Genomic DNA, 24,473 nt, shown 5'->3' with positions numbered 1-24,473 from the left:
GGCTCTGAGCACCGAGGACCCCGGCAGCTCTGTTATCAGGTCTATTATCAGCGTGCGCTCCCACCACCTCCACCACAGGTTTAACCTGTCAGCCAGAGAGCGTCCTCCGATCAGATGGAAAGGAAATAACCAATGTTATTAATCAGCTGCATCCTGGGAGCTTATTCCTACTTTATCTGACACCTGGGATTAGTCTGTCAGAAACAGAGCAAGTTTATAAGACAGAGAAAAAGCTGCATTTTCTATTTTGTAGCTCCTGGAAGTGTTTAGTTTATTTTTTAGATGAGTTTCATCTTTAAAAGGATCATATTTCATAACCAAGTAATCATTTTTGTTCGTACTCTGAGTTGCTGGAAACCATATGGAACACACAGAAGTAAAATATTTCCTGATGAAAAGTTGTTGATCATAGGTACATGACATTTTTTTACACATTTATTATTACATTGTCCCTTTGAAAAATAAATAAATAGAAACGTATGAGGAATGTTCCTAAACCCAGTTTATCATTCACAGCCGGTGCAGGAGTTTAGTTTGCATATGCATCCTTGATCAGGTGAGTTGACAGCACCACCTCTCTTATTTACAGGAGCACTCCCGGAGGGGGAAGGTGCCTCCTGCACATATCTTACCACAATATCAACCAGATAAACAAATGAAGTGACAAACTACAATTGCACTCAGCTATATTTTATTTGGATCCTCACCCAATTAATCCAACGTTACATTCACCTCAACCAACCACGATCACAGCTATCCTGTGGTTCGGTGCCTTGCTCTGTGGCACATTGCATGATTGGTGTACAAGTCAGACTAGTTTTAATCACATTTTGGGGGTCAACATGGCAAATAAGTGCTCAGATTGACACTTGTGAGTTACATATGTGTAAATTCTGTCATGTATCAATGTATTATATTCAAATACTCAATTAGTATCAAGAAAAACTATGAGATTCTCAGTCATACAATAAAAAGATCTGGAAGGTCCACTTCTGTCTAAGCCACAGAGACAGACAAAATGCACACAGTGTGATGCTGCTGTTGTTACCGAGCATGTAACTGAGAATAGGAAGAAACCTGTGTCACAACAACAGGCCCTTCAATATCCTTCTCCAGAAAAACACTCTCTCCCTCAAGGAAGGACGCACCTTTAGTGCATCTGCCGAGACGGTGCATGAACCACGGCAGCTTTGATTTCACCCTCACAGGGAATTTAGCAGGTGCAAGTAATTTGTTTGAAAGGGAAGGAGGTAAAACGGGGTAAAACACTGGTAATGGAGGGAAGAGGAGAGATAAAAGCCACTCACATGACTGTTTTCATGGAAAGCACACATAAAAATCCCCTTTCTGTCTATATAAATATTAATAAAAGGCGTACAAATTAAATATGCACATGTTTTTAATTCAAAATGAAAAACCCATAAAACAGCAGCATTCCGTGTGAAAAAGACGAACATTACTATGATGCTGCACAAATACAAGGCAAACAAAGACAAATTCCCCAAGTTAATGAGCTATGTTCTGGTATGTAGTTTTGATAGCTTTTACTGGAAAGAAAATATATAAGCTAAGGACATTATCACAATTCAGATTATATATTAAAAAGATAATCTTACAGTATATTATACTGTATTTTCTGGACTGATAGATTACCGACTAATGGCTAATAGCATGTGGATATACTGCCATCTGCTGATTAAAAAAATTACATTTCATTTTGCGAGCTCTGAGAAAAAAGTCAATAGGACAATACACATTTGGTTAATATGGTCCGTTTAATGGTTTTGCAGCATGACCAAAAAAAAACCTAGCTTGTGTAATACAGTAGTTTCATTAAAATAGTACATTTCTACTGTCAAAACCATCACCGGTCTCATATTGAGATAACAGAGTGATATGGCTTCCACTGGTGCAGCTACAACTCAAATAGCATCTGCTAATGATTCTGGTGAGGATGTAAAGAAATTCATATCGTGCAAGCATCCTCTGTACCCAGCACCTGGCAACAATAGTGAAACCAACTTATAGAATCTAGTAAATTTGTGAGTGGTAACGAGTTATGTGCTCCAAAGAGAAATAAACACACATAAAACAACATGAAAAATACATAATGCAGTTCTTTACAAAGTATTCATTATTCTGAATATTTGAGTGATTGCTTATCGCTATAAATAAAATAAAAAAAACACTCTTTGGGTCTAATTCTACATTATTAATGTTTGTCCAACTAATTAAAACAGGTAGGAGCAAATAGAAAATAATGGTAATGGTGGATGATGTACAGGGCACATTGTATTGTGAACTTTTACCATCTATCTGAACAGTGTGCAGAAAGATAAATTACACATCATTATCCCATGTCTTCATTCATTTTGTGAGCGTACCTGTAGCACCTTGGATGCGATTTCAAACAAAAACAGAAGTAGTGTGGTTGTGGCCTGAATTGCAAACACACGTATGCAGGGGTCACATGTTTACTGCATGTGTTCTGCAGTTCTTGTACTAAAGTCAACATCTCTAAAAAAGTGTAAGACTCAATTAATTATATTTCTGTGAAACAACTGCTTCGAATGTGGCGTTACAGCAGAACAGACGCACGATGTTGGATCTTAACAAGAGTGTTTTATCTTAATAAGGATATTAAATCCCCTTATCTGCTTCCCAGAGTCTTTATATATACATGTCACTTAAGGAGGGCTTACATTTCCAATCCCACAATGCACAGCGCCAGCAGCACCAAAGATGCCAGGCTTAGATTGGGTGTGATCATCGATGCTTTGCCTGAGGAAACAGAGATATCATGATATGAATGGACTAAGAATACAAAGACGAAGAAATCTCAAACATTAAAATGGTTTTAGTCTCACCCAGAATCTTAATCGTCCTGATTGGTCCATCTCCTCCCTCATAACGACCACGCACCATCAACTCATAGTCGCCAACCTGAGGCATGGGGAAGTCCATGAAGTGCCAGCCAGTGATGTAGACTTTCCCGTAGATGTAGCCTGACTTTCTGAACATGACCTGAGAAAAAATTAGAGGGGTTTCAACACAATCCGCTATTGTCATCTTGAATTGTAAATTAGTGTTAGATGTTATTAACATTAGGCTAAAAAGATAGAAGCAAAACCTTCAACATTATGTTATGTTATATTTATACATGTATTCATATTCATATTATTTAATTTAAAACTCCATTCACCCTGTAAACTACTGCTATACTTGACTACATTATATGCTACGATGTGATGTTATATGTTATGTTAGATAGCATGTTGTTGTTTTTTTCTTTCCTCTGAATAGTCACCATGTACATTCTGCTCCCGAATCATACAAATACAAATACACTTACTTCACATGTACTTATCTTATTTATTATTCCCCACTTCTTCACCCTGAAAACTGTTTGAATTTATTTGACTATGCTATATGTTATACATATATTCATATTACTTAATTTAATATTCACCTGACTGTGTTATATGTTATATGTTACAATGTTATGTTACATAGTATGTTCTTTTTTTTATCATTTTGTAAAGTCGCCTACTGCGTAGATGTTTTCCTGCCATGTCATAAGAATTTCACTGCTCCGATGACGCTGTCATTGGTGCATGTGACAATAAACTTTGATTTGATTTGATTTGAACACCCACCTTGTAGTAAAGTGGGAAGGAGATATTGCCAAACCAGTCGTACGAGATGTGATCCCACCACACATACAGCCACTTTCCTGTCCAAGAGATATAGCGCCACATCCTGGGAGGCTCTGGTGGTGCTGGAATCAAAAACGTATTTATCAACACCACGTCTGCAAATCATCACACTGAGATACCTCTGACTGCTGCTGTTTATTGTGATAAGTTGTGAGTAATGGGTCTTACGAGCTCTCTTAGTGAACATCTCGCAGTGTTCACCAGGTGGCCCGAGGCCGGCTCCATTGAAGGCACGGACCTCGATGAGGTAGTGCGAGTCTGGCAGCATGTTCTCCAGCCTGGTCGTATTGACTGCAGCTGTAACAAATATGCGATGGGCTCCCGGCTCCGGGTCATCGTACTTTCTCCAGTATTTGACCTGGTAAACAAGACCCATGATGTTTTACACAATGAGAGAATTACATGAAACTATCTAGCACTGGCATCATGCCCAAAGTACAGTGGTGATGTGTTGGCAGTGTAATTTGCAGAAAAACTATAACTGGAAACCGGTTACGTCTGTTAAGTCAAGAGACGAATCTTAGCTGTGTCCCAATTCGGGGCCACGCCTTCTTCAGAGGCTGCATTTGAAGAATGATGCGTCACAGCGTCGCGATGAGTCTGTTCTATAAGCTAGCTCCTCCAAATGAATACACCTGCATCTCAGAGCAACAAAGGCTCCAACATGTGGATCCTTTTCTCATTGCTTTTATACTGCTATTAGCCTAGCAGTTTTACAGCAGTTGCAGTTTAGCAGACTGATAATGTTACATCCAGGGTTTTGTCTGATCTTTGACGAAACTATTATAAACAGTCATCATTTATCTATTCCCCCACTGTGATCACCGATCTGGGATTCCTTAATTTAGTTTCTGTGTAATCAGTTTACTGCTAATCAAGCTAGCCCGCAAATTAGCCCATTGAGGCAAATGTGTTACTAATACAACAATGTAACGTTCTTTGGTGCATGTTGACTGGCAGTATTAACTACTGGGTTGTTCTCCCTACAGAGACATAATGTTGGTTTTTCTTTGCTGAGATTTAGTTTAGTTTTACCAAGAGGACGATATAATTAATTTGTACAGAGCCAAACACGAAGTCTCCAGTGACAAACCGTGCACATTGATTGGCAATCTGTGCCAATCCGTGGGAATGGATTTGCAATATTAGGAATCCCAGAGCATGGTTTATAATGCACAGATTGCAAAATACGTTAATGCAGTTTTTCCTTATTTGGTTTAGATAAAGGTTTTTAGCTGTTTTTCTGCTGCCTCCATGGGTAGTAAAACCCCCTAAAAACGATTAATTGATATTTACCAATAAATAAACATAGCAACATCTTAATATGCCAACACTTCAGCAGCCTTGTAGCCACACTAAAGTTGTATAATTTCTGTTGGAACACAGAATCAAAGTCAGCTGGGCTTAACAATGTAAATGTGTAAAGTTGTAGGTAGAGATCTTCAGTTGGTTTATGGGCTGCTTATAGCTGTATACCTGGTATCCCTCAATGTACTGCTGCAGGCCTGTTCCAGTATCGACCACTGGTAACCACCACACCAGGGCTTCAGTGGAGGACACCGGCCTGGCATAGACATCTGTCGGAGACTCTATAGGTACTGGAGAAATCATGGAAAAGAAAGAAGTTGGTCATCTGCTCAGGGTTTAGTGTCCCCAATAAATCTGAGGAACCAAATCTGGAGCAAACAAAACTAAAACGTACCATCTCGTGGGTAGTAGATGACTTTGGTGAGGCTGTACGGTCCGTCTCCTTTCACGTTAAACGACTTGACCTTCACCTGAAACTCCCGCACCTGGAAGTCTTCCTCAGTGGGAATGAAGTAGGAGTCTCTGTGGACGTAACGCCTCGTCTCAGGGTCCGAGATGGTCTCGTACCACCAGTCGTATGCGTCGTGAGGCTTAAAGGCGACAATGTAGCCAAACTTCTTGCCGGCGAAATACCACGGATCCACAGGCTAAAGGTTGCGAGTGGATAGAGAGAAAATCAACTAGTTTTGGCACATGAAAAAGTCTAAATCTTAATAGTGTCAAATGATGTGAGGGGCTACTTACTGTCCATGTAATCACAATCTCGCCATTTCTGCCTCCATAACCTGCTACATCAGTGGGTGAAACCACTGGAGCTGAAGAGAAAACGACCTATCTTAGTTTTTCCCCCCACAACTTTCCTGATTATAAATTACATCAAATATTTTTATTTTGTCTTACAAGCATCCCAGGTTTTGACCTTGAGGGAGGGGATGCTGGCCTCTCCGGAACCATACTCATTGGTGGCGATGATCCTGAACTGATACTCCATCCAGGGGAACAGGTCCGTCACCTCTGCCTTCTCAAAGCTGCCGTCAAGAACTGTTGGAGCTAAGAGACACGAGAGGCACCCAAGACAAATTATGTACTAAACAAAAATCTGTTTCATATGCAGGTGGATATGAGATTGAAGGGTAAGGTTGCTCCAACTGTGGAGCGAGCAGGCCCCCTACTGGTTGAGAGCAGTACTCACAGGTGCTGGCATCCCTCCAGTCATCCTCATGCAGAGCCCAGTAGTGCCTGGTCTGAATGGTGTAGTAAAGAATGGGGCTGTTATGTTCTGATCCTTTACTCCACAAAAGCTTCACCCACGTGTCCCCGATCTCATCGATACGGATCACACCAGGGGGACCAGGAACACCTGGATTAGAAGAAGGTTGAGAAGAGAGAGCAGATAACAGAATGTTAATAAACAAATGTATTTCTATAGCACTTATCTGAACAAGTTCACAAAGTCCTTTACAAAATACATGGTAATAAAACAAGATTGATGATAGGATTAAAGAAAATATGAAAAAACAAACACCCATTAAAAAGTTGGACATTAAAAGGCTTTCTTGTACGATATGTTTTTTAAATATTACTTGACATCTCAACCAAATACAAAATCAGACAGTCTTGGGGTTGATTGTGATCGAAGGAAAACGTTGCTGGTACTGACCTACGACCTTAAGGTCAGCGTACGCCGTATCATTGTCCACAACTGTCTGAGCCGTGCAGGTGTAACGACCCTCATGCCAAACCTGGACGTTGTTTATTTTAAGGTCACCAGTGCCATCTTCAGTCTGGACGACCGGGAGGAAGAGGAAGGGAGAGAGATATGAAGAAGGAAACACATCTGTCATGTTCCCAACTGTGAGACATCTGACAGATAAAAAATGGGGCGAGGAGGAACCATCACCCTACCATAACACGTTCATAGTGTTGCCACTCCGAATCGAAGTCGATGACTCTGAAATCCATGGCCCAGATGAAGGTGATGTCCAGCATGGGGTCGTACGATGCAGTGCACTTGAGAATGACCTCATCGCCAACCTTGACGTCAGTGTCTTCAGGAGCCTCCGTGATGATGGTCGCCTCTAAGTGTTGAAAAAAGTACTATGTTTAAATATGCAGAAATATGTACAAACTTTTTATCAAATATGTTGAGAATACAAAAGTGAAGTATGTAAAGTGAGCACATTAACCTGTAATGGTGAGATAACCAGAGCTGTTGGCCTTTCCTCTGTCGTTCTCGACAAAGCAGTTGTAGGTGCCCTCGTCGTTTTTGGTGGCGTTCAAGATCTCCAGAGTCCCATCAAACATGATGGAAATGCTAAAAATGAATGTAATAAAAAAAGCAATAAGACTAATGAAAAGTAAGTATTGTCCAGTGCTACACTGTTTTAAATTCTAATTATTCTAGCGTCATTATGTCCAATCTTTCCTCCTATGACTTTTCTGACCGTGAATTGTTAAAGAGCAGCTCTTTGTCCTTTGTCCACGTGAACCGAGGCCTGGGCGCTGCTCGGGGTTTGCACTCGATCACCACTCGTCCGTCTCTGGCTCCAAGAAGCTGCCTTTTTACGGGGTTAAACTCAAATGTGGGAGCGCAGGCTGGAGGGAGGTTAGAGAGTAAGGATCATTCAGTTGGCAAAAGCTTTGATTACTTTATTTTTTTAAAGTAGTATGTAATAAGACATTATGAGTCTAGATGCTCACCGATGACTCTCAGCTCGGCATTGGCATATTTGATGCCCCAGTAATTCTCAGCAAGACACTGGTACATCCCGGAGTCATCAAAAGTCAAACTTGAAAACTTCAGCTCACCTTTACCATACTGCGACAAAACAAAAAACATGAAATACTTACAACACACAACTAAAGCCAAGCAGAGGCAGACTAAATCAAAGTATAAATGTTGAGTTTTCACCATGTATCCGTCTTTGTACCAGCGGATGAAAGGGTAGGGCTTCCCTGAGGCCACACAGCGCATGGTGTGCTCGGAGCCGATGTCGATCTGAGTGTTGTTGAGGGTCTCAGCCCACTCTGGGGCAGCTAAAGTCAACATAACATTGATATGGTTTTTAACATTTCTTTAAGTTCCACCTCTTGCCTTGGTGTTGACCTATTGGGACAATTGCTGTAAAAATGAGGGCTGGAATGAACAGACTACATTTACGTTCTTTCACAAAGGTTTTTAAACACTCTCACAAACTTTGGATTATTTTGGCAAATGTTGAAGCATCATGTAGATCTTTGCAACCTTTAATCTGGGAAATCAAACATTAATTAATGTGTTCTGAAGTCAGAAAGCTGGACCAATTTAAAAAATGAAATTGCATTGGTCACAGACAAATATAAAAAGTTTGCTCAACTTAAAGAAACACTAAGTTGTTTTTATACCTTCAAATATAAGCTTCAAAATCATTTTGATGGTATACAAACATATAATAGGGAGAATGGTGTGTCTATCTTTGCCACAGCACCCCCTGGAGGCTTGGTGCTACAATATGCACTATCATAACTTTTGCTTGTTTGCTTGTTCAGGCTAATACCGCATCTTGTGAAATAACGCATCCTACCTATGGGGGGAGCCCAAACTATAGCCAAGAGAGTTATATAAAAAATAAAAAAAAATCTCACAGTTCTTATTCTAAGTGGAGTAACAAATATCGCTGGTCGTTATAAAACTGTACTTAGCAGAATCTAATGCTCTTAACTTACCCTCCACATAGAGCCAGGCCTTGTGCCAGTCCTTCCCTTTAGTGTTGATGGCTTCGCACTCGTATGCTCCCACATCCTCGTACTGCACATTGTACAAATGAAGCGCGGCTCCGGATTCACTGATCTCGTGATTTGCAGGGAGGTCTGTGGCGTCCACCTTCCTCCAAACAATATAAGGGATGGGACTGAACAGACAGAGGAGCATTAGAGCAACAAGTCACTGCTCATCATCACATTAATAGGTCCCTGCTCTACGTCAAAGCATGAATCACAAGCACTCTTTGTCCTTAAATGACTTACTTTCCCAGGGCAAAGCACTCCAATGTAATATTAGAGGCCAACATGGCAGTAGTATCTGGGAACTTCACCCTGATGTCTGCAGGGTACTTCCTTTCCTCCCCTAAAGCCAACAAAAACAGTAAATGACATTCACATTTTTTAAAAGGACTCTGAGACTTGTTTTAGATGCGGCTTCTATCACCAACCCTCATCGGGGGGTGAGGGGATGAGGGGGATGAACTTGGAGAAGACACTCTGCCCGATGATGGGACTGGAAACGTAGCAGGAGTAGTTCCCTGCATCCTGAGCCTCCACCTTGGAGATGTACAGGTTCCCCGTCCGCTGGGAGACAAATCGGCGGCGATCTGTGTTCAGGAAAACTGGGAACTCGTTGAAGATCCAGCGGTAGGTCACCGCCTCTGGAGGAGAATGAGGAAAATGTTTGTGGACGCGTAACTAAATTCTTGCAATAGGCATTTCCTCTTTAGAAATTATTGCATGCAGAAAAAAAGATGGAGTCACGTGATGAAGACATAAAAATAGGCACATACGGGGCCAGGCCTTTGGAGGTACACACAGCAGAACTGCTCCCTGTCCTTCTTTGACGTAGACTGGATCCCTCTCCTCATCAGGAAACTCCTCCAAAACTACACAGCAGATAAGGATCATTATTATAAAACATTAAAGTGCAATACGGAAATTAATATAACAGGAAGTTAAAGATATTTATAAAGGATTACTTAAATTGCTCAAATTTTATAAATGTGTAAATAATTACAAAAATCAAGTTTACTGTTGCTGTAATTTTAAGGAAAGTGTTTTTACTATAAGATCCTTTACAGGTTTTTTACACTGTAATTTCTGCCAATACCTTTGATTTATGAAGAAATATAACCAGGGCAACTAAAGAGACATTTTTCTAGCTGCTTTGAGAGTGCATAAAGAGAATATGAAAGCCTAAACCATAGGACGAAAACATGAGACGAAGAGGAACACCGAGTACCAGCCCCCTGTGAGATAGAAGTAAGGTTTATATACTCACATCCAAACTTGACCCTTGCCTCCTTGCTAATGACGGTGCCGTAGATGTTCTTGGCCACGCAGATGTACGTGCCAGCGTGCTTCTTCTGTTTGGGGTTGGTGATTACCAGGTTCCCCCCCACCAGGCTGTAGTACTCGTCTGGCTGCTCCATCAGCTTGATCTCCCAGTTATCACGACGCCACCTAGCAGCGGTACAAACACAGCAGCACATGATCTATTTATTGTGTAAAATTAATGGCACAGTAACATATATATATATATATTGTCATGAATGAAAATCTTTGTGTGACCTGTATGAAGCTGGTGGGTTTGACCGAGCCCTGCAGTTCATGGAGATTCTCTTGTCGGGTGAGTCCTCAGTGTAAACCACATCCACCGGCTCCTCCTCAAAGATGGGACCATAACCGGTTGCATCATCTGGAAAAATCAAATGATTTTCAGCCGATGTACAAACTAGAAAAAAACATATCTAGAATAACCGCCTGGTGGTTGTGAAGCCCACATGACCTTGACCATCCAAGTCTAGTCAGTTAATCCTTGAGTAAGTAGAACATTTTAAATAATTATTTCTTAAGAAAATGGTAGCATGGGCCCTTAAAATTTTAAATCAAAGTGTCTGGTGCTCACCAGATATGGCTGGGCGAATAAAATGAACTCACCTCCATAAATTCTTGGCTCACCAAAGAGAACCGCCTCTACAAGTGGAAAAGAAAAATCTGTCAATGGCGTTCAAGGCTTCCCACTCGTTCAGAATAGCACAGCTTTATTATTGCAGTCTGAGGAGAAGGTGTTCTATCTTCAGCAGTCTGACCTGTGATGGAGATGGAGGAGCAGAGGGCCAGGAGCAGCAAACCAGCGGAGGCCATGGTGGTCAACGGACTGGCTTACTGCAGCCGCACGAGTCAGGCGGACGGAATCAGGGACACGGACAAAAACGTGGATGAACCGGGCATGAACTGGAGAGACAAGACAAAACGATTTTAGACTTGGAAACATTTTAGCTGTTCTTTTTTAAGTCTTGCCCCACCCCTCCAAAAGATTCCATGGAACTAGTTAAGTAGTTTTTCTATAATCCTGCAAACAAACACAGACAAAATCATAACCGCCTTTGCAGAGGTAAATAAAACATGTGATCCTTCAAATATAATACCAGAGTGTCGACAGTATATGGATTTTCCACACCAGAAAACAAATTGAGCGCAGTACTTGCTGGAAAACCCTCTTGTGCCTATGAATGATTCAGGATGTGAGTGACTCAGCAGAATACAGCGAACAGTGTGAGCAGAGCAGGCACAAGGACGCACGCGCACCTGCAGAGGAGAACAAGTTTTCACTGCATGCATGTACGTGCACATCAGGGCAAAGACGCAACGTGCAACTCTGCAGCAGACAGCCCCTGCTGTGTCTGTCACACATGCTTACACATCGCTTCTGCAGGGAGGGAACGTGAGCAGCCACAGCGTTGCACCATCAAACAGGATGCACAGGGAGAGACAGAGGGCACGACATACAAGAGCTTTTCAAAAATAATTTGGATGCATGAATTCTAATCTGGTAAACGCTTGGAATTTGCAGCCCTAAGATGTGTACCACTTCATGTCCGACGTGACATTAACACAACGTTGGCCCTGTGTCCCGGCTGTACCCTGCTACACTGGGATTCCGATCAAGTTCCTCATACAAGACAGAGTGCATCTTAATTGCGGTAGATTTTTCAGTGTGTAGTGGATGGACATTTTCTCCCACAATTCAATGCCCAAAAGGAAATGGAGGAGATTGTGAACACTGAAAAACTAATTGTGAGTCGGAATTTCATTAAAATTGCATTTTGATTAACCTATGACCTAATTTTTCATGTTGGTATAAAACTATACAGTATGTTGCTATTTTTCTACACCAACTATGATAAGTGAGTATTTATTTGAAACTATGCATTAAGCGAAGGTCACCAAAATCCCTCACAGCAACATTGTTTTGGCCCAGATCTGGCCAACACACTATACCACACTGTCACACGGCCCACACACAGAGTAGGAATGAATACACTTCTGTTTGCCAGATCGAGTCCACAAGAAAGTCATGGCAATACCGCATGTCAACCAAATGACCCAAAGGTCACCCAATTTGTTTTGTGCCACTTGGGCCATATTGCCACAGTAAGGCCTCATTGACTAAAGTGACAAATGCTCATTCTCAACCATGAATGGGACCCCAATACCAAAGCCTGATTCTGAATTCAACAGTGACTTAAACTGCATAGGCAGGGCTCATCCAAATACAGCTAACAGTTCAACAATCTAGATGTGGATGTTATGTTTTCACCCCCATCTGCTGGTTGGTTTGTTTGTGAGCAGGATTACACAAAAACGACTCACCCGATTTATTACCATGAAAGGTTGTGTAGAGGTGGGGCCTGATACAAGGAAGAACGCATACAATTTAGGATCAGATCAGGTTCCTTTCAAACCTTTGCATCACATATAGTTGGGGCGTGGTCCTTGCTGGTGAAAATGCACTTAAATTCACCATTAACTTTGACACAACAAATACTGCGACTAGAACCAGTGCCTCTACATTCTGCAGTAAAGCTTGCAGCGAAGTCTCAAGGCGATTCCCTGAGTCATCCTGGATGTGAGGAGGAGGAGGGAGAAGAAAAGGATGATAATTACAGGCTACAGCTCAGGAAAAAAAAAAAAAATATATATATATATAAACACCCAGACTGCCATGTCTATGTATAGAGGGAGAGAGAGGCAAAGGCATACAGGCAGTGTACAGTGCATTGTCATGCAGAGACTGCAGCGCTGTCTCCTCATGTGCACTCCTGATGACTCATCACTAACATCAGTACAGTCTCCCAGAACTTGGCTGCAAATATCTTGCATTGTCACGGCTGTGTTTTGGAAAATGGCGTAAGAGAACCGCATCCCAGGTCAAATTCAAAAGACGCGGAAGCCTCCATGGCACGTTTATGCACAGCTTTGGCTTTACACAGATTACAGTGGCAGCAGCAATCTGTCCCACCAGTGACTCTGATCACTTCATCAGAGAGGGTTTTCATGTGTCTCCCCCTGGCCAGTAATCCCATCACAGATCCTCTTTGGTACCGAAAATTTAGGTCAGCACATGCATTAAGCCCTTTGGTCTGGGTGATTGAATAAACAGGGTATGCTGTGGTTTTGTGACTGCATTTGATAATTTCAAAGTCGTGTTTGAATTCCGCCATATAGGGAAACCCATCAATCTCTTCTGTTTTGTTTGGTTGGATTAGGTTTATTTACGCAAATGTGCATCTTTTTTGCAACACAAGAGTCTGAATCTGACAAACACACTCAGGCCTGATGTTGAGGATGTAAGAGAGGAAGGATTCACAATATTCTCAAGATAAGATAAGATAAACCAGCAATGAGATGAATCGCAACCATGAAACATTTGATTTGGAGCACATAATGAAATGGGAAAATGTTAAAAAAGATGAAAGGTACAAGACTGTGTACATATTTTTTTAATTGATGTTGAGGGATATGTGAATTACTCGGTGCTGCAATATTTAACTTAGTCTTGAATCAATCATATTTGAGACTTAATGATAACTTTAATGAGTCAATAAATATATCATTGAATACAGTGGATACAAATCTTAAAGCCTTTGCTCTCTTGCCCATGAAGGACAGTTCGGCCTTTACCCAAAACATGCCCATGGTGCATCCAGCACCTCCCTGCGCACTTTGCACACCGATCCCAAATCGGACACTTTCACCTTGCGTCTCCCTCCTGCGTCCCCTTTGTTTTGACATGTGCAGCTCAGCTTGTTTCAAACAGAATTCCCTTCTACAGCTCCTTACATCACTTCAGCACCGATGACGACAGAGCGGCACCGGTAATCCACTGGTCTGCAATGCGGTACTCCTGCGCCCCCCCCCCCCCGCCCGGTCCATTTCTGCACCACGAAGCTCCACGCGTCCCCGTTATCACTTTACTCTGCGGACACAAGAGCCACTTTGCTCACGAACACGCTCTCATGGCGTTGTCGCTCTTACCTTTGCGGCGAAATGAGGGGAGATCTCAAAGCGCTGTCCGCATGGCGCACCTGCACCCGAACCGCACCGTCCTGCAGCAACCCGCCTCCACCCACCGGGGCGTCCAGCTCTGCTTAACTTTTCCATTGGATGAGAGGGGACGAGCATCACCTCTGGGTGGCAGAGAGGCTGCGGCTGGCTGCGATTGGTCCATGAAAGAGGGAGGATGCGAGGATGCCAGCATCATCACCATCATCGTCGTCATGCTGCTCAGGGGCGGATCCGGCGGCAGGGCCCGGAAGGGGGGCACTGGCCCCGACTCATTGACAATAAATAAAAACATGAGTAAAACTTAAATAAATGTTGTTATAAGAAGAAAAGTACTCAATGCTCTTAAAAAATAATACATTTTCAAAATATGTTCAGTGATGTGTGACATTTTTCAAAGCTATAGAGCTAACAGTAAACAATTTATTTCAACTTGTGTTATGTGCATGGTTTCTGGCTGCTCTGAATTTTCCAGATTGGGATAACCACAGTACATTTATCTAGATTAAAGTGTGTCTGTGTACAGATTCATGCTCAGCATTATTGTCATTAGTCATTTCCATCTAATAATAGGAAAGATTTAGTTCATGAGATATTTTAGACTCTATACACATCAAAATATGAATATTGTTATAACTTTGGTTAATACCAGGACACAGAGGAATAAATGACAAAAAGGGGGGGGGGGGTTATCAATCACTAAATCCTAAAAAAGGTCATAGACATTTAATTTAGTAAATCGGACCACAATCAAAAATGGAAAATGTAAGAATGGCATAACCTTACAAACAGGTGCAACATGTTGTGAGCACAGTGAGGACAACAAAAAGGAGCCAGAAAGCAACATTTTCTGTGCTTAAAAAAATGATAAGCAGTTGAAAAAAGAAAGATATAGCAGTTAAAAGTTAGATTACAGGAAGGAGTAAAGAAGCAACATCTCTGCAACTGCCTTTAGCATAGTCAGGTCAAACAGGTCTTGGATTGGTCCTGATCTGAATCAAGGTTATCTTCTTGGCCCAGTTTTCTTACCCTTTTGCCAGGACAGTTACCTTCATCTTTCCCCACTTGAGCTGTTGCAGGTTATCTTTCGTAAGCTTGTGGGTTAGTCCATGAACTTTTCTTGTGAGGACAGATATTTTTTGACTTGCCTCATCTCTCTATGCTTTGATGGCTTCATGTCTGCCCTTCATACCTTCCAAATGTTGAAGGTCTTTGCGACGCTCTTGAATTTTGTCCTGGAGAATTTTCTGAGGGAGAGTGCTCTTTGTGGCCTGCTAGTCGCTCATAGTCATCCCTCGTAACCTTTGCCTCTCTGATCTTGTTCTCAAGCTCCTGGATTTCCTTTGTGAGGCTGGTGACATTGGTGGCAGTAGCAGCAACGTTATCTTGAAGCATATTTATAAACATTGAGCACCTTTTCCAAATGTGCATATTCTTCTCTCTTTTTAACATATGTGCGTTGAAGTTGGAAATGTGTGTGGGTCATGGAAATATGCTCAGCTTTAAGCGCTTCATAGTCAGCCCTTATCCTTGGAGCATCATTTATTTTTTGGGTCAAAACTTGAATCCTGTGTCGGATGCTGGTGATGTTTGACCTGAGAGCACTGTTTTCCCTCAATGCCTCATTGAGATTCATGTCAATCTTATCATGCAAGAGCCTCACATGGAGGAGCCATGCCTCGTTAGTCAGGCTATACTTTTCACAGCTCAGAGCTAAGTTTTCTCTTTTCAGTGATTTATATTCATCCTCCATAGATTTTTGAATACGTTCTTGCATTCTTAGCGCCATAAGTTGTTTAAGGAGACAATTGTTTCTTCGGATTAGGATTTCCCTTTCACTTTCAGCCTTCCTTTTTTTCTCCTCCAAGACGATTTCAGCCTGGAGTTGCCTTTGCAACCTGGCCACTTGATATATCAGGTCATGGTTCAAATCCATGTATTTTTGTCTGTCCTTTTTCAGCTGCATATACTCATTCTGCAAGTCCTGCAATTGGCCATCAAACATGACATGTTGATGATCTCTGCTTAGTCCCGACTCTCTTATATTGCCGTCCTCGGAAGGCGTTGTGTTGTTCTTGAACCCTCTGGGACTTCTATTTTTACGCCAGAAAAACATTGTTTCATTCCTGTTCTTGTGTATACCATTGAACGTTGCGGGCTTTGCTGTACTGTCAACTTGTTATAATGATAAAACAGAGTCCTTTGAAGTGATATACAACAACATCAAGGTGCAATACCAGGTTAGAATGTGTCTTCTTCTTCCTATTTGTTCAGTTTGTATCAGCGCTCTAGACACTTTAGCAAATTCTCTTTGGAGTTTTGTTCCTTTCAACGGCTCTTTAGTCTAGAATGAGTTAGATTCTACTACCTGACAATAAAGTAAACAAAGAAGATCAAAGCAAATTGCTTAAGTGTCTTCAGCGTGGTCTTTGAGAGATACCTTTGAGAGCTGGTTTCTCTGTTATCAGGGCTGGTTTCTCGGTTATCAGGGATTTGGGTCAAAACAATTACAAGCAGTTAAAAGAGAAAAATATAGCAGTAAGAAGTTAGATTACAGGCAGGAGTAAAGAAGCTACAATAGAACTCGGCAACCTCCTTTAGCATAGTCAGGTCAAACGGGTCCTGGATTGGTCCAGGTGTGAATCAAGCTTGTCTCTGCTTGGCCCATTCTTCATATCCTTTTGGCAGGACAGTTACCTCCTTCTCTCCCCACTTGAGCTGTTGCAGGTTAAGTTTCTTGGCCCTTAACCCGCCTCTTTTGTAAGCTTGTGGGTTAGTTCATGTTTTTTTGACTTGCCTCGTCTTTCTCTGCTTTGATGGCTTCATGTCTAACCTTCACGCCTTCGAAATGTTGAAGGTCTTTGCGAAGCTCTTGATTTTGTCCTGGAGAATCCTATTCTGATGGAGAGTGCTGTTTGTGGCCTGCTAGTCGCTCATAGTCATCCCTCGTAACCTTTGCCTCTCTGATCTTGTTCTCAAGCTCCTGGATTTCCTCTGTGAGGCTGGTGACATTGGTGGCAGTGGCAGCAACATTATCTTGAAGCATATTATAAGCATTGAGGGCATTTTCCAAATGTGTATAGTCTTCTTTCTTTTTAACACATGTGCGTTGAAGTTGGAAATACGTATGGGTCATGGACATACTCTCAGCTTTTAGGGCTTCATAGTCGGCCCTTATCCTTAGAGCATCATTTATTTTTTGGGTCAAAACTTGAATCCCGTGTCGGATGGTGGTGACGTCCGACCTGAGAGCACTTTTTTCCCTGAATGCCTCTTTGAGTTTCTTGTCAATCTTACCATGCAAGAGTCTATGATGGAGGAGCCAAGCCTTTTCAGCCAGCCTATAATTTTCACAGCTCAGAGCTTCGTTTTCTCTTTTCAGTGATTTATATTCATCCTCAATAGATTTTTGAACACGTTCTTGCATTCGTAGTGCCATAAGTTGTTTAAGGAGCAAATCGTTTCTTTGGATTAGGATTTCCCTTTCACTTTCAGCCTTCCTTTTTTTCTCCTCCAAGACGATTTTAGCCTGGGGTTGCCTTTGGTTCAAATCCATGTCTTTCAGCTGCGTATACTCACTCTGCAAGTCCTGCATTTGGCCATCCAACATGACATGTTGATGATCTCTGCTTAGTCCTGCCTCTCTTATATTGCCGTCCTCGGGAGGCGTTGTGTTGTTCTTGAACCCCCGGGGACTTCTATTTTTACGCCAGAAAAACATTGTTTCATTCATGTACTTGTGTATACCATTGAACGTTGCGGGCATTGCTGTACTGTCGCCTTGTTATAATGATCAAACAGAGTCCTGTGTAGTGATACAAGCTGTGCTTCTTCAGATTCTTAGTTTGGTTTATTGGCTGGTGGCAACTATTTGTTCGGTTTGTATCAGAAAGCCGCTCTAGACACTTTAGCTAATTCTCTTTGGAGTTTTATTCCTTTCAAAGGCTCTTTAATCTAGAATGAGTTAGATTCTACCATCTGACAATAAAGTGAACAAAGAAAAATCATTTCAAAAGATCAAAGTAAAATTGCATAAGTGTCTTCAGTTCGGTCTTTGAGAGGTACCTTTGAGAGCTGGTTTCCCATGTTCAAATTTAACTTGAAACAAGGTCTTTTACACAGAGTATTTAGCCTAAAGTCGCTGATATCTCCCTATGAGGTGTCTTCACGGACGATCGGTATTAATGTCTGCTAGCTTAGCCACCTCCTGTGGACTTTTAGGCTGAAAACAAAACGGTCTCCATATTATCTCCCCTTTCCATATAGTGAATAATACAGGTTTATTATAATTTTCAGAGTTACTTCAAACGGGGCTTCTATACTTTCACTTTTATTTTGCTTATGTGCTGGACATTGTGTTCATATATTTTTCTAAGCAGTCTATGTTGCCGAGTGAAGTTAGAAAACTTTTCGATCATCCCACCTGGTTTATCTGTAATGTATTTTTTCCACCAATTTCCAAGTCAACATTTTCATCAAAGTAAACTGAATGTTCTTTTTTTTGTTTGGCTTATAAATAAGTTCACCGGATGTTTTTCATACATTGCAGACCCAGGCTCACAACTTATAAACTTTAAAAGCTCTGTAAGTACAGCATTGCAGCAACAAAAGGAACACCATGCTTTTGCTTTGTAGTCAATCTGCTTTGAGATCTCTCTCAGACATATATACATCATCCTCATTAAATACACAACTTGGAGTTACACACTAGCATGTAGCACTGCTTGCACGGTCATGAAGGAAAACAGGGCCCGGTTTGAAATCCTGAAACCAACATTTATTTCATTTTTTTTTAACTTCATTTAAAATACAAAATATTTTGCAATATTATACTGTAGAGTAAACCATTTTAACAGCCTTTCATGCTTTTCATGTAGCTTCAACATTAACCAGAATGTCATATTATACCATATCATATACTGTATATCCTACTGCATGTTCAGTCACTATTCACACCCTGTTGGGTCAGTATGATTATCTGTCCATGCCGGCTCAGAATGCTCCAAATTACACTTGTGTTTTTTTTGTACACTCTTAACAAAGGATGTGTCAGTTTCAGGAGACGTCTAATTTAAGACGACAGCTTTCCAACATTCTGCTTTCACACACTGGATGTTGTCCTAAATTAGATGCAGGAATTAGTTGAAATGATAAATCCTGTTTAAGTGTGTGCCTTTTTTTCTTTTTTTATATAAAAAAAAATAATACAGAAAAGGTGCATGAACGGTCAGAGACAGAAACGGGACAGGTGTAACGAGAGCCCAGTCACAAGTTAAATAATCTCCTTTTCATACCTGAACAACTACACAATGAGCAATTTCACCTGACAAGTTTAAAAAATAAGAAATAAATAGTAAAATTTCACGGCAAATAAAAAGAAAAAGAGTGAAAACTGTAAGTGCATGGTCTCATGTCACACTGAACCATTTTTCACCCTCCCTTATCCCAAATGCATGAGGCCCAGCTCTCACCTCTGACCTCAACACATCTATGCTCAATTCAAGCCATTGTTCACAGAATACAACAGAAATATCTACATGTGGAAAGCTGACACATTGCAACCAAAAAACTTGATGCAAGTTATGATAAAATGAAGAAATGGAAGTGTTCTTGGGGTGCGGGGGGAGTCGTGTGTCTCCTGTTGAATGGGCACAGACTGCTCGTCTCGTGTAAGAATTATTCATGGAATGAGAAATCAATATTATAATGACGCACGCTTTAACATTGTAGCATGCATGTGCTGCACACACACACACACACACACAGTCGCTCACCCAAACATTCACACACAAGCTTCGTTCTTTTACAGTAATATAAAACTCACTGAGTGCTGCGCTCGGATCGTGACGACATACATAGATATAAGGTTAAATGCATAAACCAAAGTCACCAGTGTGTCTACCATTTGAAGTGAAACAAGCAATATTTTCATTCACATAAACAGATCCACTTGTTTCCACATTCAGTTATCATTAATTCATTTTCCCAACCCCTTCTTCTCTAAGTGCAACCAGTGACAGTGAGTCCCATTTTTTATAGTAGTCTGTACCAGAAAGTTGAGTCTGGTTCCCATTGGCAGTTACCTGGTGAGTGCGCTGGCATTGGTGCTGAGCACAGTTGCACATCCTCCTTAAGGTGAATGGGTTTGAAAGGAGAATGTTTGAAATTAATGCGTGAAGGCATCTCATTCAGTGTCCGTGATGTGACCTCAGGCTGCCTGCGTTTTAATATTCTGCACATTTGCTCGGTCTTCATTGTAAGTATGAGTTGGGCGCTTCGCAAATGGGCTGACAAATGCTGGCTAACATGATTGTCAACGAGACCATAACAACCTTTAGTTGAAAATGGTTCCTCAGAAGTACCTGTGAAAAAAGATGTTGTCAATAATTCTTCCGTTAGATCAGTTTCAGTTCTGTTTAGGAACCCTGGACCCCATAATACGACTCAAAGAGGCTATACTGCTCAAAATAAAGGGCTTTAAATTGAATATTCCCTTAAGGCTTACTTATGTTGCCTTTACATACAAGAAGAGATGTAGCCATCACTGCCTACGTAGGCCTACTTCCATGCGTCCTTTACGTTGGCATGGTTGTTAAAGCAATACAGCCACTAGAGGGCAGCCCAGAGGCAAGAGTTTCCAACAAGAAAAGATGGTAATGGTGGAGGAGGTTGCGATAATGTACCTCTTAAGAGAGTTTGTACCTGGGTCTTAGTGAAGTAGCATTGTTGATGACACTAGTGCAGTACCCGCTCTACATCTGCCTAATGTGGAGCTTACTTTCAGTGAGCGCTTTGAATGCTCTGCAACTGCCATTTCGGTAAAGTGGGGTGGTATTTTTCTATGTCTTGCGTTCATGGGCTGTGCATGAAGAGGGTTATAGCTATGGATCCAAGTCATTGTTCTCTACAAAGGCACTAGAAACCATGCTAACAGGTTCTTGATCATCAACATCTAAATACTTGGAAACTACCATGTGTACTCTCAGTGAACCTCAACATGCAATAAGCTTTTCTCTTTTTTCTGCCAGTGCATGTATCAGATAGGATAGAAGAGATGCTATCGGAGACAAAGCGGGGGACAACAGTTTTGGACAACACCGTGATTGCCTTAAACCCAGGTTTGCACAGTGGCCAGGATTCAGGGGTGGAAGCACTTGACGATACTGAATAAACTGCACCTGCGCTGTTGTTCCATTAGAGCTGGCTAACAAGAAACGTAGGTTTGGTGAGAAGAAAAGCAGAAAGTGCAATCCCTAGGATAAAAAGGTCAAATCAGTGTGAGAGTTTTGGCTGGCTGGTGTGAGGAGTGACCCGACTCTGAGTTCAAAGTGTTTCTACAGCAGCTTTCCGATGACTGCAAATGGAAGTCCCTGACCTCGAAATATACCTTTTTTTCTTATTCAATCACATATGTACAAACATTTCCTCTGTCTCAAAAAGACATTCTAGCTTCTACTGCGAGATGTAGTGTCCACGAAGACACCGATGCCAGTAGTTCTCTGTATATCAGATGCCATTAACACTTTCTGACTGAAAAAGAAAATCATGTCACTAGTAGGTTTGCAACTTCAACTGTATATTACTCATCTCCGCCTCCTCCAAAAATCCAGAAGTGAAACCTGGATATCCCTATTTAAGATTACGGAATGAACCTTAGGTTTGCAAGGTCCCACTGATCCACGCGCACAAACTGTTTGCAAGTCGGTCTTTTATAGCATAAAATAACTCATGAAAATTAAACTTACTGGCAAAATGAGCGCTTGGACAAACATCAGTGTGATAAGAACTACCTAAAAGGAGCAATCCATCTTTGAGAAAAATGTATTTGACGTGTACTTCAAATTTTTTGTTTTGCTCATGTCCCATTCACGAACGTGGAGGAGGCGGGGTTTATGACATATTCTGCAGCCGGCCACCAGATGGCGATCGAGACACTTTGGCTTCACTTTAGGGGAGCAGTCATGCCGTTTATCTTTATACAGAGTCAACAAGTGCATCAAGTGACAGGACGAGGTTAAAATGCTGCCATGCAGATGTTTGTGAATGTGAGTCGATGCATATTTTCCTGTCTGTGGCAAATTTGATTAAATATATATATGGATTTATCAAGTTAAGTGTGTTGGAAAGGATATTAAATGGCACTACCACACGCACACACACACACTTGGCCACTCTCCTGCTCAGTCTCAGTGGTAATTCTCTTTCTTGTACATTCCTTCTGCTTTTCCATATTGCTTCCTCTCTCTCCTCCTCTTCTTCTCGTTTTCCTCACATCCCTTCGCTTCATGCCGTCCTCCAGTGGTCATGGGGGATGTGGTGTTGGTCTCTGCTGAGTGTGTCTTGATCGGAGGATGTCACAGTGGGACAGGGATTGGCAGGTGTGGAGATGAGGGCGGGTCAGCATTGTAAAAATTCCACCACCACCGTCACCTTAGCACCTGTCACCACAGGGATGGTTACATTTGCCAGGGGGACCAGGAGCGGCAGCAGCAACTGTCGCATTCAGGACTGGGGGCCCCTCCCTTAGACAAACGAGTTCATGGCGTTGACGGGCGAAGGTGCCTCTGAGCTCTCGTTGCCTTCGTGCGTGTCTTTCTCTTTCTTGCCGCTGTACTGGCCAATGAAGGAGCCGTCCTCGTTGAACTGTCCGTCCCCGCCCTCCCCGTAGTCCACCAGGCTGTCGTCGCTCTCGTCACGGCGCACCGTCCCGTTGGACGGCGTCCGGCTGCCCTTCAGCGGCTTGTGGTCCTCTGTGTCACTAGAAAAGGGGTAGGAGAAAAGCTCGGAGTGAGGGTTGTTGAGACAATTATTTTTGGTGTGTTTGTTCTGCAGTGGTCAGTATCCTCTTACACCCTGTCCGAGCTAATGCAGATATTTTGAATAACAAACTTGTTCCTCTGCATTTTTGACAGATCGTCGATGTAGACTTTATCATCTACTGGCCTGGGATGGCCTTGTTTGAGTGTTGTTAGTAATTTTTGTGTTCTCATGTAGACAGAGAGTAAAATATCTGCAGTAGTGTAGACATGGCCTCATTTAAGCATTAGCAATTTGGCTTTCCACTGCACAACTGTACGCTGCCACACATAATGTCCTGAGCGAAGAGCAAGCAGTATGTTTTATGACGTCTTTTGCAGTTTTTCTCAGGTGCAAAGCAAATTAACAAAAATTTACACAAGCACTCAATGTTCCATCTGCTAATGGAAGGTTTCTCATGAGGCACAATGACAAATATTAGCCTGGAGGATTATACTTCACGGTAGTGAACAGTGGAGCAGCTCAGCTACACAACCTACAGTATTACTACAGTCTTACTGCTTCAGCCCGGGTGCTGAGGTTGAGGGATTCAGGGTTAGTGACCACTGCTAAAGAGTTTTTGCAAACGTGAACCACTCAGTCCTTTGCAGTACTACACTTGCTTTAAGGTTACATGCAGTCATCAAAAATGCAACTGGAACCATTTCAATCCTGTGTTACTCATCTACTCAGTTCTCCAGTATGCAAGCTCTACAGTCAGGATCATACAGCACAGTTTAACTTTTTGCATTTAAAAGAAACTGAAAATGAAATGATGAAGAGGGGGGGGCGCGATTATAGTTAAATGTTATTTATTTGTTTTAATGATAACATGACACAGTAACCCAGATATGTTAATGTGCACACTATATTTGCTTTATAGGCACAAAAAGATGCTCTACTTGAGTTCTTCCAGATAGCGGTGCTTTCGCACTGGATATGTCCATCTCGCAAATGTGCAGGTTGAGTAGTTCTACCAACAATGTCACCTATGGCCATATGGTGAAGTGGGCCGCACTCCCCATTACATACTCCTATCTGTCAGCATTCAGTACGCCAGGTTTTTCCAAGGTGCCGGAGGGAGCGACAAAGCTGCTGTGTTTACTATCAGGCCTGTAAGACCGGTGAACCTCTTTCAAAACAGCATTGCCCACAGGCAATGCGAGATATCCAATGCAAAAGCACCGCTGCCTGGTGGTCATCCAGCATTCATAGAACCATAGTTACATTCGTATCTCTCGTTTTAGAAGGTTACGTGAATTGCATGCTTGTTTTAAGGCAACTCGTCTTACCTCTCCATAGACCTAAACCCCAAAAAACACAAAAGATAAAAATGGAGGGACACATGAAAAGCAATTTATGAGCAAAAAGCTTTTCATAGACACAGACAATGAGTGCACAATTATATATGGATAGCATGCATACAAAATAGCACAATGACATTCATATTAATGAGAGCCCGACCAATATAGAATTTTGGAGTAAAAAAATATCAATAACGATATATTGACAATATATATAAAAATTGGAAAATTGGATTCGTAAGGATATCATTAAATC

At 41.8% G+C, this 24,473-nt stretch overlaps 2 protein-coding genes across 5 annotated transcripts in view; both read right to left on the bottom strand.

Moving 5' to 3' along the window:
- Nucleotides 1–1,386: 1,386 nt before the first annotated feature.
- Nucleotides 1,387–14,194, bottom strand: cntn1b (contactin 1b). The gene is made up of 24 exons (XM_062382261.1): nt 14,091–14,194; nt 10,862–11,006; nt 10,710–10,745; nt 10,341–10,467; nt 10,051–10,232; nt 9,560–9,655; nt 9,215–9,427; nt 9,030–9,129; nt 8,730–8,914; nt 7,936–8,060; nt 7,725–7,842; nt 7,469–7,619; nt 7,211–7,338; nt 6,930–7,102; nt 6,685–6,808; nt 6,217–6,384; nt 5,925–6,074; nt 5,769–5,839; nt 5,419–5,671; nt 5,193–5,314; nt 3,885–4,074; nt 3,657–3,778; nt 2,868–3,024; nt 1,387–2,781 (listed from the first exon to the last, which is right to left on the bottom strand). Exons 2-24 carry the CDS (start codon nt 10,914–10,916, stop codon nt 2,699–2,701), a joined length of 3,129 nt encoding a protein of 1,042 aa, XP_062238245.1. The 5' UTR covers nt 10,917–11,006; nt 14,091–14,194; the 3' UTR covers nt 1,387–2,698.
- A 4,362-nt stretch (nt 14,195–18,556) lies between these two features.
- Nucleotides 18,557–24,473, bottom strand: part of nrcama (neuronal cell adhesion molecule a) — a 49,177-nt gene continuing 43,260 nt past the window's right edge. For 2 of the 4 annotated variants that reach the window (XM_062382727.1, XM_062382728.1), the window contains one exon: nt 18,558–22,875. In XM_062382727.1, coding sequence (XP_062238711.1) covers nt 22,641–22,875 — 235 coding nt within the window. In that variant the 3' untranslated portion in view covers nt 18,558–22,640. Of the gene's footprint in view, nt 22,876–24,473 lie in introns of all 4 variants that reach the window. The other 2 variants (XM_062382730.1, XM_062382729.1) reach the window with 2 other exon arrangements.

This window comes from Platichthys flesus, chromosome 23 (genome assembly GCF_949316205.1).
Source record: "Platichthys flesus chromosome 23, fPlaFle2.1, whole genome shotgun sequence".
Lineage (NCBI taxonomy): Eukaryota > Metazoa > Chordata > Actinopteri > Pleuronectiformes > Pleuronectidae > Platichthys > Platichthys flesus.
This window is presented reverse-complemented; position numbering and strand designations above follow the sequence as displayed.